At 38.0% G+C, this 15,324-nt stretch overlaps 1 protein-coding gene across 2 annotated transcripts in view; it reads right to left on the reverse strand.

Moving 5' to 3' along the window:
• The window catches only part of TRIO (trio Rho guanine nucleotide exchange factor), a 242,366-nt gene that overhangs the window by 25,925 nt on the left and 201,117 nt on the right, over window positions 1-15,324 (reverse strand). For both annotated transcript variants that reach the window (XM_068670984.1, XM_068670985.1), the window contains exons 35-38: window positions 7,374-7,666; window positions 6,232-6,402; window positions 2,227-2,322; window positions 47-195 (exon numbers count right to left, since the gene is read on the reverse strand). In XM_068670984.1, coding sequence (XP_068527085.1) covers window positions 47-195; window positions 2,227-2,322; window positions 6,232-6,402; window positions 7,374-7,666 — 709 coding nt within the window. The remainder of the gene's footprint in view (window positions 1-46; window positions 196-2,226; window positions 2,323-6,231; window positions 6,403-7,373; window positions 7,667-15,324) is intronic.

The raw sequence follows: 15,324 nt of genomic DNA on the forward strand, positions 1-15,324 counted from the left end.
CTCCCTTTAAAACATTATCAAGAATAGAGCAAAAATGAGGTCTTACTGTCGTCTTTTTAAGGAGCTGGATTTCCTTTCTTCCATCTCATCTATGGGTGATGAGGAGGAGAGAAGAGAGTTATCTGAGGGGTTGAAGGACGGACTGCTGCTGTCACCTTGATCTACCAATAATGAACTTGGACGGTCTTCCAGGGCCTGAGAAGGCATTCAAGAAAGAAAGCAACAGTGATTTATTTCCTCTTTATTCACAACATACATTTATGTACAGCTGTATATGGGAACCTGTGAAAGATCAATTACTGCAATGTATATTGGCAAAGGACATCTCAAGCTTCTAGAAAACCAACCAACAGCTTAGTTTTCCAGGACAGATAATCTAAGCTCCCATAAGCACATCGTAAATACATCAGTCTGTCCTTCACAGTAAAAGAATGGAGTTCAACTTGTTTGATCATGTGTTACGATCATGTTTGACACGTGTATATGTGCTTATTGCTAGAGGTTACATTGTATTTGTTATATTTTAGTTCTCTGATATGCAAGCTACTTTCAATAATAAATAGAACAAACTTCAAGGGGATTGTTTGGATGTTCAATTTTTTATATCACAACAGAGGGGGTATTCTTTGTCAAACATTTTATATAGCCAGCCAAAATAATGACTTCTACAGTGCCAATGCTGCTTCTGAGCTTCAGAACTGGTCAAATCCTAGGAAGGAAGCAGTCCCTTCTGCCATACACTGTCTCCCATGCATGAACTCCTCAGTCTTATTATTTGTATACGAGATGGAGAAGCCATGGGAAAAATAATGTGAACACATTTCTGATGTATTTATTGGACTTCTTTAATTTAAGCCTATGAACTTGGATCAAGTTATGGTTGTGTGTCACATTTTCCTTGCACGCGATACAGTCTTTAACACAAGACACGTTGACTTCACTAGGGTGGGGTTCAACTGCATTTTTTGTTGTTTCCTTACAAACAGTAAAAAGCCCATAATGATAAGACTGGCCCCAAAAACAGGAGAAGCTGACCCTTGGCTAAAAATGTGAAATGAGAACATCTCCAACAGGGACTACATGCATGGATCATTAATCTATATCCACTGCTAGGTTGCCCAAAAGAGACAAACAACCAAACTTTCCATTTACAAAAGGCTGCTTTGAATTTTTCCATAGATTACTTCTTATTCACCCTTCTGGTGCAACAGAAGTAAAAACTGAAGTTAATACTCCAAAAAAGTGCAGAAGTTACTTCATGCAGCAACGTAAGTGAAGGGTTAAATCTTCTTGAATGAATGAGTAAATGGAAATTCAAAGCTCTCATTCTGAAATTCAAAATTGCTTAAAATGAAGAAAAAAGAAAAAAAAAAAAAACAGAAATATCAACTTCTGGTAACACAGGCTTGCCAAGTTGCAGTCCTTGGTAGAGTTTCTACAGTGGCACTTCTACTAAGCCCAACGGGGTCTTCTGTATGTTGCAGAAGGCAGACTTAAAGGTATCAATGGAATCACAGAATTTGTGAGGTTGGAGAGGACCATCTAGTCCAGCACCCTTGCTAACATGGTAGGCTAGAGCATATTTTCCAGGACTGTCCAGTTGGATTTTGAGTATGAAGGAAGAACTTTCTGGAACAATCTCTATAACCCATTCCCTGTCAGTAAGCATCTCAGGGACACATACACTTGAAAACACTAACTTGAAAAAGCTGACACAAATTGCTACTACTTAATTTGTTAGCAAACATTGCAAAGCGAAGAAGGAGCCAATAACATACAAAGCAATCCTCCCTTACTCTTTTAGGTATTTCTTCATTATCTTGTTGTCTAAAGAGCAACTAGATAGCATAAACATTTCTGTTTGAGAGTTAGCTTTGTTTTACTCAGCAAGTAAATTTAGTTTCAAGTATTCTTCTAATAAAGGTCTATCAGGCAAATCAGGGTAACTCTGGGTATTAGCATTCATTTTTCTAATAGGACATTTTTATTCTATTTTTGCTAAGAGGACATGCATTTTCTTTGTTTGTCCTCATATTTATTGTTTTTTACCTCTCTACAAAGCCACTCACCTATTGTTTAACTGCTTTCACAGAAAAGGGTGTATAAAGTGACCCATACACCAACCCAGAACGTGACGCTCAGGATGGGCATGGAGTTTTTCTCTGAATAGCAAGTTGGGACTTAAAGACAGTTAAAAGAAAACACACATCTATCAATCAGCCTCACCATTTTGCTTTTGACAAGCTCTTCAATTGCACTGACGAGCTCTGCAGCACTGGGTGTCTCGGAGCTGGTAGGCCGCACCAATAATCGAGAAGATGTCTGTGCAATGACATAAAGGAAGGAGAATCCCAGAGTTAGTTTGGCACTTGCTCAAGAACCAAGAGACTTCCTTCACCTCTCTGTCAGACAAACGTACCCAACAATAACTGTCAGTGTAACATAACACTAAAATCATCCCAACTTAGGCAACTGGAATTGGAAATTTTAAGTAAAACCCACACAAGTTAAATGTCAAAATACTTCATGCCTTTCATTATAATTACTGGGATAAAAATTCCTGTTCCTACATGCAATAGAAGTCAAGGAAATATCCTTCATCTTGCTAATTATGCCTGACAAACGGCTATAAAAATCACCTGAGCTGACCCAGTGAACAACAAACAGTTAAAATTTTATTGCTGGTTAAACAAAATGACAACTGCAGAAAACTAACATGAACCAATAGGGCTTGAAATATAAGATGAAACACCAATTAAACTAAGAAAAAAATACACTAGTAACTCAGGGGCATCTACTTTGCTAAAGGAGCTGGAATACATTGCTCAGATTCAGAGGGGAAATTGAGCTCACCATTCCTTGTGCCATCCATTTTCCCCAATGGTATGTGTAGAGTACAGAAGATCTCTGGCCTCACAAGCTATAAAATGCCAGTTTATAGATACAACTGAAGGCAAAAGGTGTTCACAGTAAAGGATTCTGGGAGAGGGCCATTAAACTCAGTCTCAGTAATTTGCAAACAGAGTTGTTTGCACATTACATTCATCATTAAATAACTGGAAAACGGAAACAGGGTGTAATATGAACCTTATTTCATATTACAAACAGCACGGTGAACATCACGTAGCACAGGGTAAGCTGTCCTGCAAATGTTTCCAACAAATTGGACAAAGAAATGGCATGTATAATGACTTCACACAGGAGGTTCTGCTCAAATCAAGTATGGGTGGGACAAGGTTCTCCTTAAGTCAATACAAAAAGCAACGTACAGATTTGGGGTAGTTTGCCTTGTATTCGCCTTATTCGGAAAGGAAAAGAGGGGTTGGGTAAGCAAAGGAAACACAGACAGCTTTAAATGGAAAGATACGGGAACTGAGCCAAAGCAGAGACAGAACACAAGTCAACATAATGCTGCGTCAGAGTTTACAAAGAGAAAACAAAAAGCAAAAATAATTAGTTTCATATTAGTATAACTGATCTTGAAACTTTAATACTGCTTATCCAAAAATTAAACGCAAACAACTTGTAAACTGCCATCAAATGCAAATCCATGAAGTGTGCAATGATTCTACCAAACAGAAGAATGCATACTGTGCAGGTGAGCTCTTAGGGGAGAAAATGGTTGTCATGTAGTGATATTAGACATACCAGCATGGCCTAGCAGATGATGCTTGCATGCACACCAAAAACTAAGGCAGCCCACAGCTAGCGTGTCTTTTAGGCAATCGTATGCTCCTGATATCTGTAAACAATTTTTTCCCAAAGCTGTGCTGGTATGCAGCTTTTCACTTTGGATGTGGGGCTCAGCTCAGCCTCACAAAACACTGTCAGCATTGTAATCAGACTCTGGTCAAGGACCCTTCTCTCTGCTGTGCTGTGGGAGTATATCAAGTGTGACCGTGGGTAAAACTTCCGAACTGCTTGGTTTCCAGTTCATGTGGTATATCGTGTATTATCCGAAAAAGAAGGAGCTGTTGGGCTGCACAGATGAAGTCTGTCTGTTAATCTTCTTTCTGATATATTTGCTCTGGGAGCAGAGCACAACCCTTGCCCAGAAAATGAAGAAAGATGGAGGGAGCAAATGAGCACATACAGGTGTGAGATGCTGCTGGAGTCCACAGCAGGCTGGGCAGGACAGGGAAAGCCCAGGAAAGCTGGGAGTTTGCAGCATGAGTGTAGATCAGGAGCCACAGAAAGGAAGAAATGTTTGCAGTGAGGTGCAGACCAAAGCCAAGACTCTGAGGTCATGAAAAGGAGCGGACATTCCTCGGGATCCAGAGGAGCTGAGCAACCCAAGAAACCACTGACCATAGCAGGAATGTGAAAGACTCCACCCAGAAGGCAGATGGCAGGGGATTTGTTTGTGAGCTTTTATTAATCAGTGACTCTGTCAATAGAGCCAACTGAGTTCTGCTGGGTAAAACTTGGCTCTGGCTTCTCACTTTTGTGTATATAAAAAGCATTTGCTTTAGGTACTGGAAATTGGTGTTATGTCTCAGTGTGTGGACTTCAGGGTGGCACACACAAACTCTAAGGCTGCTGCGTGATTTGCTTCCCACCATGCAGATACTGCATCAAAACGATGTGCCTCAGAAGACACAGTTTTATTTTGAACAGTTATGGCATAGCATATAACTGCACCAAATTTTAACTAACTTTTAAGGTTTCTTTAGAATGAAGTTACAAGCATACCTCTTCAAATTAATGTTCCTGCTGTATAAAAATAACTAATTATAAGCAAAAGCCACTTTCATCTGGACAAATTTTTTATATGGCTTTCTTATAATTTCTTTCTGTATCACTGAAGGGACATGCAAATATGGCAGCTTCTCAGCAGGAGCTTCAATGTATTTTCACCAACAGTATTTTTATTCTATTCCTTAATCTCAAGATTATTGTTTTCTAGCCCTAAAATATTCTCTCAGGTCTGAAGGTCAGCAAGATTTTAAAATTCCTGTTTTGTTTCAGGAGTGTTTCCCAAAATATTAACATTCCTCACCCCAACTTGTGTATTATAATATTCCAATTCAGAAAACATGTAAGAAATAAGCATAGAACATGGAAGCCAGCCAGTTTAATCCTACAAATGACAGCTTCGGGGATGATTGAGATCCCTACTGAAAAGCAGTCAGATAAAAGGAAAAAAAAAAAGGTCAGCGAGATCAGTCAAAGCTGTCAGTGACACCTTCATCACTCAAAATAGTGACGATATACTCACAATATTCATCAGGAATCTTTACACTATATTACAATGGTTAAAAATTTTAAACAGCAAAATGGGTAGACAATTGTAATGTGAATATTTGCTGTGCGAGTCCAGACTTTCTATTCTAAAAACCTTAATTTCCTGGCTTGACAGTTGTCCCCTAAACATTCAATCTATGTTGAAAATTGAAATAAACCCTCTAAATGTATGAACTTCATAACATTTAAGAAAAACTGGTTATATACATAGAACTCCTTCATGAAGTTATTACCTATATCCAGAATTTCACCTACTAAGACAGAAGTTCTAACTCTCAATTTAAATGTACTTTTGTTTGTTTTAAACAAACAAACAAACAAATACCACCACCACCACCACCAAAAAACAAACCCAAAAAAGCCCAACAGCTGGATTGTTACCCTCACTTAGATATTAACTTTGTGGCACAGATGTAAAGGCACACATTTAAAAATAAAAAATAATAAAAATATGCTGCTATATAAAAACAACTTGAAGTCAATGCCAACAGCTCTTTCTGTTAAGGTATGTACATTTTTTTTTTTTTTTTCCAAACATGAGGCTATCCAAAATAGTACGGTTTAGTGAATAGTCTATGATCTAAAAAGGTTTCCAATATATAACTGTTCATTTCTCCAGATAAACTTTACTTGCACATAATATTTTAACTTGAGTACCAAAGGTACGGTTATAAAGCAATGAAATTCTAATCACTACATATGACATCTGTTAAACAGATGTAAATAGGTCTGCAAAAACATCAAGCTTCTCATTTCTACATAGAAAGGTCCAGTAGAAAAATTTTTGCACTTCTGCATTTAAAATACACAGTTTATTCACACACTTTCCACAGGAAATCCTTTTAATATTGTCTCAAGTTGCATGTTGATAGTTTTTGTCTACCATAAAGATGTATTACATACTCTACAAAGACTTTTGGAGACAGAAGAAAGATTTTGGCAGAAGTTGTCTCAACATGCGAAGCCTTCCCTGCTTCCTCTTCCTACCTTGTCGTCCTGCGAATCGGGCTGGAGAAGACTGTGTTGCTGAATTGCCATGGGAGGAGGCAGTGGTACAGCATCTGCTCCCTCTTCACCTTCTTCCTCTCCACAGCTCTGCATGCCTGAAGAGGATGACTTGGAGAGAGTGCCACTGCTCAGCCCTTCGTTCCGACCTCTCTGTAAATAAAATTAAGACATTCAAGCTCCATTGCCTCCTCAGTAGCAAGCTTGTCTTAAGACAGTTTTGTAGATTCACCTGTCTCTCAACAAGTCAAGATGATCCTACACACACAGGTCAACTCTTCAACTATGGAAAAATAAAAAAAGCCTACGCCAAAGATTATGTTTTCAATGTCTGGGGCAAAAGCAAATGGATTGAGATACTGAGAAACAGTCAGCTTGAAATTTACTACAGGAAGGTGTTACCAAAGCAATGCTTGCTTTCCAAGTTTGGTCCTGTAAAGTTAAAGTCACGTTTTTCTAATTTAGTAACTCAAGGACTTTGTATTGGAAGTACTGACCTTCGTATTGAGATGTCTGAAGGCTACAAAAACATTAAAAGAAGTATTTTGTCAACCATCCTTTCTAACTGAAACATACAGCTCCACTTTAAAGTAGTGAAAGCAGATTGCCTGTAATATTTTTACAGTCATGTTGGAAGACAGTCCTTCCAACCACACAAGGAACTATAAATAAACCAAAGTTTAATGCAACTGACTTCACAGGATAATTTAAGTACATTTAAAGGAAGACAGTATAGACAGTTATTGTTCTTTCCTCACTTTTAAGAGGAAACCTGGTCGTAGATTTTCCCTCACTCACAAAACTGCAGAATGATGCCCTCAAAACAAGGCTGCAACTGCACCAGAGAGAGTCTCTTTGTAGAGTCTGGCATTCAAGGACAGATGCCAATATTCTTTCCCAAACCACATCTCCCACATCATCATGCTACCAAGTCAGTAGTCTTCTCTTTCCCTATATTCACTGTGTAACTTGCTGATGGTCCAAGCTTGCAGCAAAATACATCAAGATGAAGAAAAATGAGAAATAATTGACTGTAGAGTCAACTGAAAAGTTAATCTCTATGAGAAAACAAGTTCTAGAAGAGTCACAGAAACACGGCTTGGGCAGTTGCCCTGAACACTCACCTCTTCAATAGTTTCATCTTGTGGGGTTGCTGCGCTATCATCGGAGTCCTTCTGAGAGCCTGCATCGGCACTTTTGCGAACCTCTCTACTCTTCTTATGTTTGTGGGCCAGTTTTTTGACATGCCCATCTGCTTTTCCACTGCTGAGACGCCTCACAGGACTGGTAAGCCATTTTCTCAAAGTGTTGCCAGGGCGCTTGGGACCCGGGGAACTCTGTGCTCCAATCATATGGGGTTGAAGCGATGTTACTGAAGCAGGAGGACTGGCATCATTGCTGGAGACTGAAAGGGAGTCTAAAAAGAAAAGAATAAGGAGAGCATTTTAAAGATGAGATACTTGTAAGGGAGAAATGAGGCAAATGACTGGTAGCTCATTTGTGTAAACCCTCCACCAGTTTGACTCAAAAAATAGTGTAAAAGGCATTACTATCTCATGCAAATCAAAAACTGATGGTAACATAGCATTAACCGTCAAATCACACATATGAAAACTAGTAGGCTACTCCTGCCAGCTGTTCATGTCACTTGAAACTACACACCAAGCATAAACCCTATTAGAAACCTGCAATGACTTCCCAAAACTGACATGTAACTTACTATGCTTAATATAAAACATGCTACTAGAGCAGTTTTAAGGACCCTAAGGACTATCTGATAAACTCAGATTGGACATATGATAGAATAGACAAAATTACTTTAAAGTAAACTGGCCTTTAATAACACTAGAGCTATCAGTGTCCACGCTGCACATGGCCACCCACTAATAAGCACTTTGTTTACAGCAGTCAAGCAAACATTACGTAGTTCTGACTGACTCCATTCTTGTAATTCATATCAGCACTATTGATACTTCTTTGTTAATAGATTATTCTTTCAATATATAACCTAATTTTATGGAATGATATCGATTATTTTACCCTTTAATGCATATTGCTTTGAGTATGAACACAAAAAGCAAAAAGTTTTGCCTCAGTGAGACAAGCAAAATTTTGTAAATCCCAAATTTCATTACAAATGCTCTAGTTACTTTATTTATTTATTTATTTATTTATTTTCCACCCTGGAAAACAGGGAAAGAAGAATCAAGAGAACAGATAAATATCTGTTTATTTTGTTTATTTAATTAATTAATATTTTTTTTTAAAGTAGAGAACAACTATGTTTAAAGGCCCATTTCTTCAAGTCTCAGGATCAGCAGTATTTCTTAGCATGACAATGCCCGAAAAGTTCTATAGTCAAAGGATATAGCAACAGCTATATGCACATGAGGTCAATATTACTTTCCCACCAAGGCGCTTGGACCATAGAGGATGCTTATGATAAACACTCACTGGCTGAGCTCTTGTGAGACTACATTGATTTTTCCCATGCAGCACAACATTTCTTTCCCCGATTGCTCTTTTCCCTAAAAGCATATATATATGTATATATGTATTTTATATAAAGAAAGACACATTCTCATAATGCCACTCCTATGAATATTACCTACCACCAGAATATTAACAAGACTCTGCTAGGTTGTCAAGTATAGTGTGTTTTTTTCTTCCTCCCATGTGTGCACTTTTGTAGATAGCTAGTTTATATAAAGATGACATAAATCATGTTTTGTTGAATGTTTCTTCTGCTGGGAATTAAATGCAGTGTTTGCATTCCTTCTTGAAGTTTGACACAGACGTTCAGGTCACCTCTTCTGGCAGCTTTTCCATAAGAGGCATATTGCCAGGCTGACCAGAGGTAGTTTGAATCTTGTTGGATAATAAGGTCACTGTTATAGCAATACAGTTCACTGCAAACACACAAATCCTGGATCACTTGGACCTACACACCAGTATGTGAGCCTGCTCTGTTTCCAGAGAATATTAAGAGCAAATTTTGTCTTGAAAGCCACAGCTAAGATGGCAAAAGAGACATAGAATGTGAATATAATAAGACAACACCTTTTTCCATAACTGTTCATTGTGTTTCAAGGAGGACTATCTTAAAAAAATGCAAAATACTGAGGGAAAAAAAAAAGCGACATTCCTTTCCTTGGAAACCAAAATTGTGATCAGGCTGTTTATAAACATTCCAGTTTGCTCCAATAAATCCAGATCTGCCTGCATTAACAGGCATGTGACTGTTAAAACACATCGGCTCTGGTGCTAAGATCTGCTCTATTATACTGAATGTACACATCCAGACCAATAACTGCTTTTTTTGTTTTTCCATAAAGAAAATAAGCTTCATAAAACACACTTTCAGTCCAGCAACCTAGTTACTAGCACTTCAAATCAGAATCAGGATACATCTACAGAATTACTCTCTATAAGTGTGCTGCACAAGACTAAGCAGACCTCCTGTAATGCCATCAACCTGGTCTAAGGCCTTAAGAATGGGGACCATCAAAAAGCAGATGCAGAATTATGTTAGTCACCTTTTTCTCAAGATGTAGAGACGTGAGTGTTACAGAATTACTACACACTTCTTTCTGGTGAAGCAGGAAACATATGGAAGAAATTAATTACCTATAACCACAGTTCTCAACTTGCAGTCTGAAGATCTCTCTAAGGCCTGTGAATTACTGTATAGGGGTCATCAGCATGTATGTTCGAAAAGCTAGCATACTAGCCATCAGCACCCACCTCACTACAGATTTCATTTTTTAAATAAAGTTGTCTGTTTATTAAAAAAGAAATCCAAACAAATCTCCCTATCACCTGCAAGCTCTCCACGGGAATCCAAACAATCTCCCTGTAAACCTCTGTAAGAAGTTAGACTGCTCTTTCACCAAATCCACCTTTACCTTTATTGTATTGTGCATCTTTTAATTTTTTTTTTACCAGATTTCTCATTTCAGAAATCTAAGCAAGTATCAGCTGATGGATACATCTACAACTCTCTGCCATCCTGCTAATGGAACACAGGAGAGCAGAGAGCAGCAGTGGGGTTCTCGTAAATAAGTTTCTGAAAGCACAAACTGAATTCGTGCTTTCAAGACTTTGAGGATGTTATAAGCACTCAGCCAGTTTTCTTCCATTTGTATATAATTTTTGGGTCCCAATAAGGGTCCATATAAGTCCATCCACAAATAAAACCTAGTATGTTCATTTGTTTAGTAAAAAAAGCAATTAGGCCTTCACATAGAAGTTCACCAAGCACTAACTGTTTTGTGTTTTTGTATCTGTTGGCATTTCTTTCCTTTACAATTATTCCCTGCTAAGGAAAAGGCAGCGTTGTGGTGCAGTAACAGATTGCGTAAGATTTATTTTTACATAAACATGCCTATCCCTAAGCATCTAACACGCCAGTAGTTAATAAAACCTTTTCTAAAACCTCCTCAAATTTTTGCCTATCCTTCTGACAGTCAACACATGAAATAATGGATTTCTCATAAAAACAAACAGCACAATGGAGAGCCCCTGGAAGTGTGGGAAAGTAGTATTTTTGTCTGAATGCACTTTTGCTGTACCACTCCTACTCTTAACTCCAGGCAGCCAACAGTTTGTGGGCAGGAGGAGTGAAGAGAGCAGGAAGAAATGCATACACTCCACTCAAGTGGAGAGGATCTAAAAGACAAAACAATGTCAGCCAGACATGTTTCACAGCACATACTTTAGCCATATCCTCCCACACAGCATTAATTTTCATTTGGCGTGTAGCATGTAACTGCTTCTCATCTTCTCTACTGCAAGATTTAATATAAAGTACTTATTGAAGCATTATTAGGGCTTCAGGGAATCATTAAAGTGGACGGAGTGTAAGCAGTACACCAAAATGATAGCACTGCTCCCCTTGGACTATGAAAGCACTGGGGGATAAGAAAAACCCTGAAATTAATAAAAAATACTGCACTGCCATGAAAGCATCACCCTAAATATCAAATTCTACTTTAAAAGTGTTGGAAAAAATAAAAAGGTTTAACACCACCTGTATTAACCCAAATGGAATGTCAACCCACTGGTCTCTTCAGAGATGAGACCTGATTCCTCCCTCCGGCCTCCTTAAATTTGCAGAAAACACCCCCACAGTCCCATAGATCAATGTTAATACTCAGTGCAAATAAAACACTGCAGTGTTTTTCCAGGGAGACCTTTTATTGTCCATTTTCCCATCCTATCCCAGCTCACAGGAGTCCAGATTCTGCAATTCCTACTCCTCTGAGTTTCCTCAGATCGGTATTTCTAGCCAAGGGTCACAATACTTGGGCACAGTCATGGAAAAAAAAAAAAAAGTTGTTCAAGTTCATACATTCAAGTGGACACACTGTCAGGTTCAAACCTTGGGGAATATTCAGTATCCAATACAGGAGGTTTTCAAGAACACAAAATGAAAGACCTTTAATCTTCACTCTGTGAAAAGCCATTTGGGTGTGTCTTATTTTTGCCTGGCCCATCACTATATACCATATCTATCTATCTATCTAATCAGAGATACACACTTTGATTGATTACTATGCTTGGGAATGTTTATGCTAAAATTGGCTTTGTTTCCTTCATGACTACATAACAAATTGTTTTTCTAGGGTTGCTCAAGAATATTTTATCACTAAAACATGCTAAGAGGAAAAAAGGAGTATTCAAAAATTAAACCAAGAACAACATGGACTTTTTAAACCAAAACAGATGGAATAAATTTGGGGTATGCAAACCCCAACTGTGTTTCAAGTACAGTAAACTTTCTAGTGAGTGTCAGATTCCCTTTTAGAAAAAGATAAATGCAACAGATGGCCATCTTGGAGAGCAAAAAAACCCCAACGCACATAACAATCACACATAGCAACACCAATCCAACTAGAAACCATCAAACTTAATTAAACCACCATTTACTCAAGTAGAGACAGCTTTATAATTCAATAGCTTATTAAAAACAAAACAAAACAAAACGAAGGGATGTTCTTTCTTTCATAATGTATAGCCACAATAAGAAAACAGGGCACTTAACTTCCATTTCTCTCCGAGTAAAATCACATATGTTGCTCTGTTGCTAAGGTCAGAGAGTTCACTGAGAGTCCATAAATATATTTTTAAGTAAAAGAAAAAGGGCAGGCAGTGGGGGTTGTAACCCCCCTCAACCCAGAAGATAAAGTTACCTTCAGTGAACAGACAAATTTTTCAAACTTAAAGGGAAATGGCAATTTTTGTTCTAGTCCCAGTTTTCTTAACGCTGGAAACACGCACATCTGCAATTAATAAACTGTTTTTTTTTGTAAAAAATAAATCAGCCATATTGAGCTAGTTGATGACTTGAAAGACTCTGCTTCATATTAACTATTTCCATATTGCCATTTCTAGACTTTCTGTATTTACAAGGAGAATAAGGGGCTACAAAAACCCAACTTCCTTACCTAGGGAATCAAACAGTCTCCTTGATGCCTGCTCTGCACCATCTAAAACCAAAATGCTGCAAACACCTCACCCACTCTGGGGACTATGAAACAGAAACAGGTCAAGGAGTTTAAAAAAAAAAAAAAGAAAGGAGCAAAGCAATCTTGGTAGGCCCCTACGTGGTATGCCACATTACCACTGCAAGTCCAGTCCACTGCCATTGCCTGTACAGACTGAAGAGACCACACAGGGCAACAAGTCAGCTATCTGTAAATTGTGATGTAGGTACATTACAAGTAGGAACATTACAAATATTTGGGGATGAGAGCTGCTTGTTGGTTCAAAAAAAATAAAAGAGTTTAATATGTAAGTTGGGAGCAATTGGAAGCAACAATCTCCAAGCCCGTATCTACCTACAAACAAGCATGTTCCATTTTGAGCCAAGTCAACAGGTAACTTCCTCTGAAGCAAAAGATGACAAAAGCCCATAAAGCCCCAATCATACAGTCATCGTTTGTTACTAGATGAGATGGGGAAGGCTTGAAAAAAAAGAAAAAGAGTGAGAAACTTATTTTACTTGTGGACACGCATGCGGTTTCTGCCTGAGAATTTCTTTTGCAGTAAGAGGCAGTCAAGGTGCCATGTACAAGACCATTCAAAACTCCATGCATGCCAGGAATTTTAGTTCTCTCCTGCTGGGTATCCTCCCTGGACCCTTACTGCACAGTTTTTGTAAACCAATACTGGAACATATCAAAATACACTGGATGTGTTTCAGCTTTACCAAACCACCATAAAAGCAGTTACCATTTAAAGACAATACAGTTTTAGTTTATTAAGCTTGCAAATGTGGAATTTCCCTGATGTTCTTCGGGAAGCACTAATTTCACTTATGATACAAAGATAATTTTCATTAATTGTCAATTTTCATAGAATGCGAAGAAATAGTATTCAATACATAAATGCAAATCCAGATACAAATGAGACTGAAGAAGTGGAACAAACACACTGCCTATGAACTTCTGGTCAGCAAATCTTTACAGCCTTTTATTTCAAGTTATGCTCTATGCTGAAATATATTTTCTGGTATTTCCAGTGTGTGTAGCTAAAAGAAGATAGCTCAATTCTTTAGTATATCTTCCCAGATTAATGATTTGTCTGTATTAATTGTGACTGACGCACATACATGCCCAGACCATTTAGATTTAAATATATTCAATAGTTCAACCTTTCAAGTTATCAAAAGATGATTATGTTAATATCAGACAGACTGGAATTATAAGCTTGAGGCTAGATACTAGTCAACTTCTTTTAATGAGATCCTAAGCTGCCCCACGAGCACGTCTGCAATTTTAAAAGAAAAACACAGAAAACGTCCAGAGAGAGGTGGAGACAGACATTGTCAGCTTAACTTCCAAAGGTCTTTCTGAAATTGAAAAAAGTCATCCAACAAACATATCTGCGATATCAGTAGAGGAAGGAATGAAGAAAATATCTGAGTAAGTGCAAGAAGAATATATTGTGCGTTTGAGACAGAAAATCAGTGTTACATGCCTGAAGGGTTTAATACACTGTTTATGTTATTACTGTTCTGTCATCTCATATTCTTTTCTTTTTTCCAAATATCCTTTCCTACCTTCCTTTCTACCCTGTTCAGAAATTGAGGTTTTAAAATTTTTAACAATTTCATAGGCGTTATAAATTGCTCGTGGGGAGCACTGTAAACACACCACTGTTAGTTGTGAGCTAAACATCACCACTGAAAAAAAGCCTCCTCTTACAACTGCTGGATGGTTTTGCATCCACACTTTTTTTTTCTTCTTCAGCAGGAAGAAGGGATAATACCATGCCAAAAAACACTTTCTCAGGTGAACAGAAGTAGTTCTGTTTGTACTCCCTGGAATTAAGACCACATGGATAAAAAACCCCCAAACCTAAATTTTGTGTATTAGTGCAAGTGCTAGGTAGTGCTAGTGAAGGAGAGTGGATTTTGTAGGGTATTTCAATCTTTGCAACAAGCTGTTATTCAACACTACTTTTGAAAAGAAATCTTTTTTTTTTGCGTCACAAGTAGGAAGCACTAGAAGTTACTTATACTACTGAAGTTCAGCTTCCCAGTTTGTGAAAACCACAAGCTTTTAATAGATTAATCGGCTTCCATGTACGCAGCTTATATTTTAATGATCGATGCCTTGATCTAAACTCAACTCTTTCAGCTCAAACTTAAAGGCAACTACATCCACGTGCCTGGCAGGACAGACAGATTTATGTTGGTTGTCAGTTTGTCAGTCAGGTTCTCATCCTATGCCAGTCCAATAAAGTCTGTTAAGTGCACAAGCAAGATATCCTCTATCATATCTCTACGGATCAAAGTGATCATTTTAGTATAATTAATTATACTAAATTATTCATCTTCCCCTAGATGAAGGTTGTACTTCTACTATCCGTAATTGCACAGAGCTCGCATGCTTTTATGCAAGAGCTGATAAACCCATCATTAGAAGCCCATGCTCTAACTTTCAGACACAGTTCTCTTCTTTTCATGCACAATCTCCAGTGGGTTTCTTTGGGACATCAGTTAGTTGCCTCTCTCTCACAGCTCCCTAGTGCCTTCTACATATGACATCATTTTACAGCACCATGATGGAG

The sequence above is a fragment of the Anas acuta genome, chromosome 2, assembly GCF_963932015.1.
Source record: "Anas acuta chromosome 2, bAnaAcu1.1, whole genome shotgun sequence".
NCBI classification, from domain to species: Eukaryota; Metazoa; Chordata; class Aves; order Anseriformes; family Anatidae; genus Anas; species Anas acuta.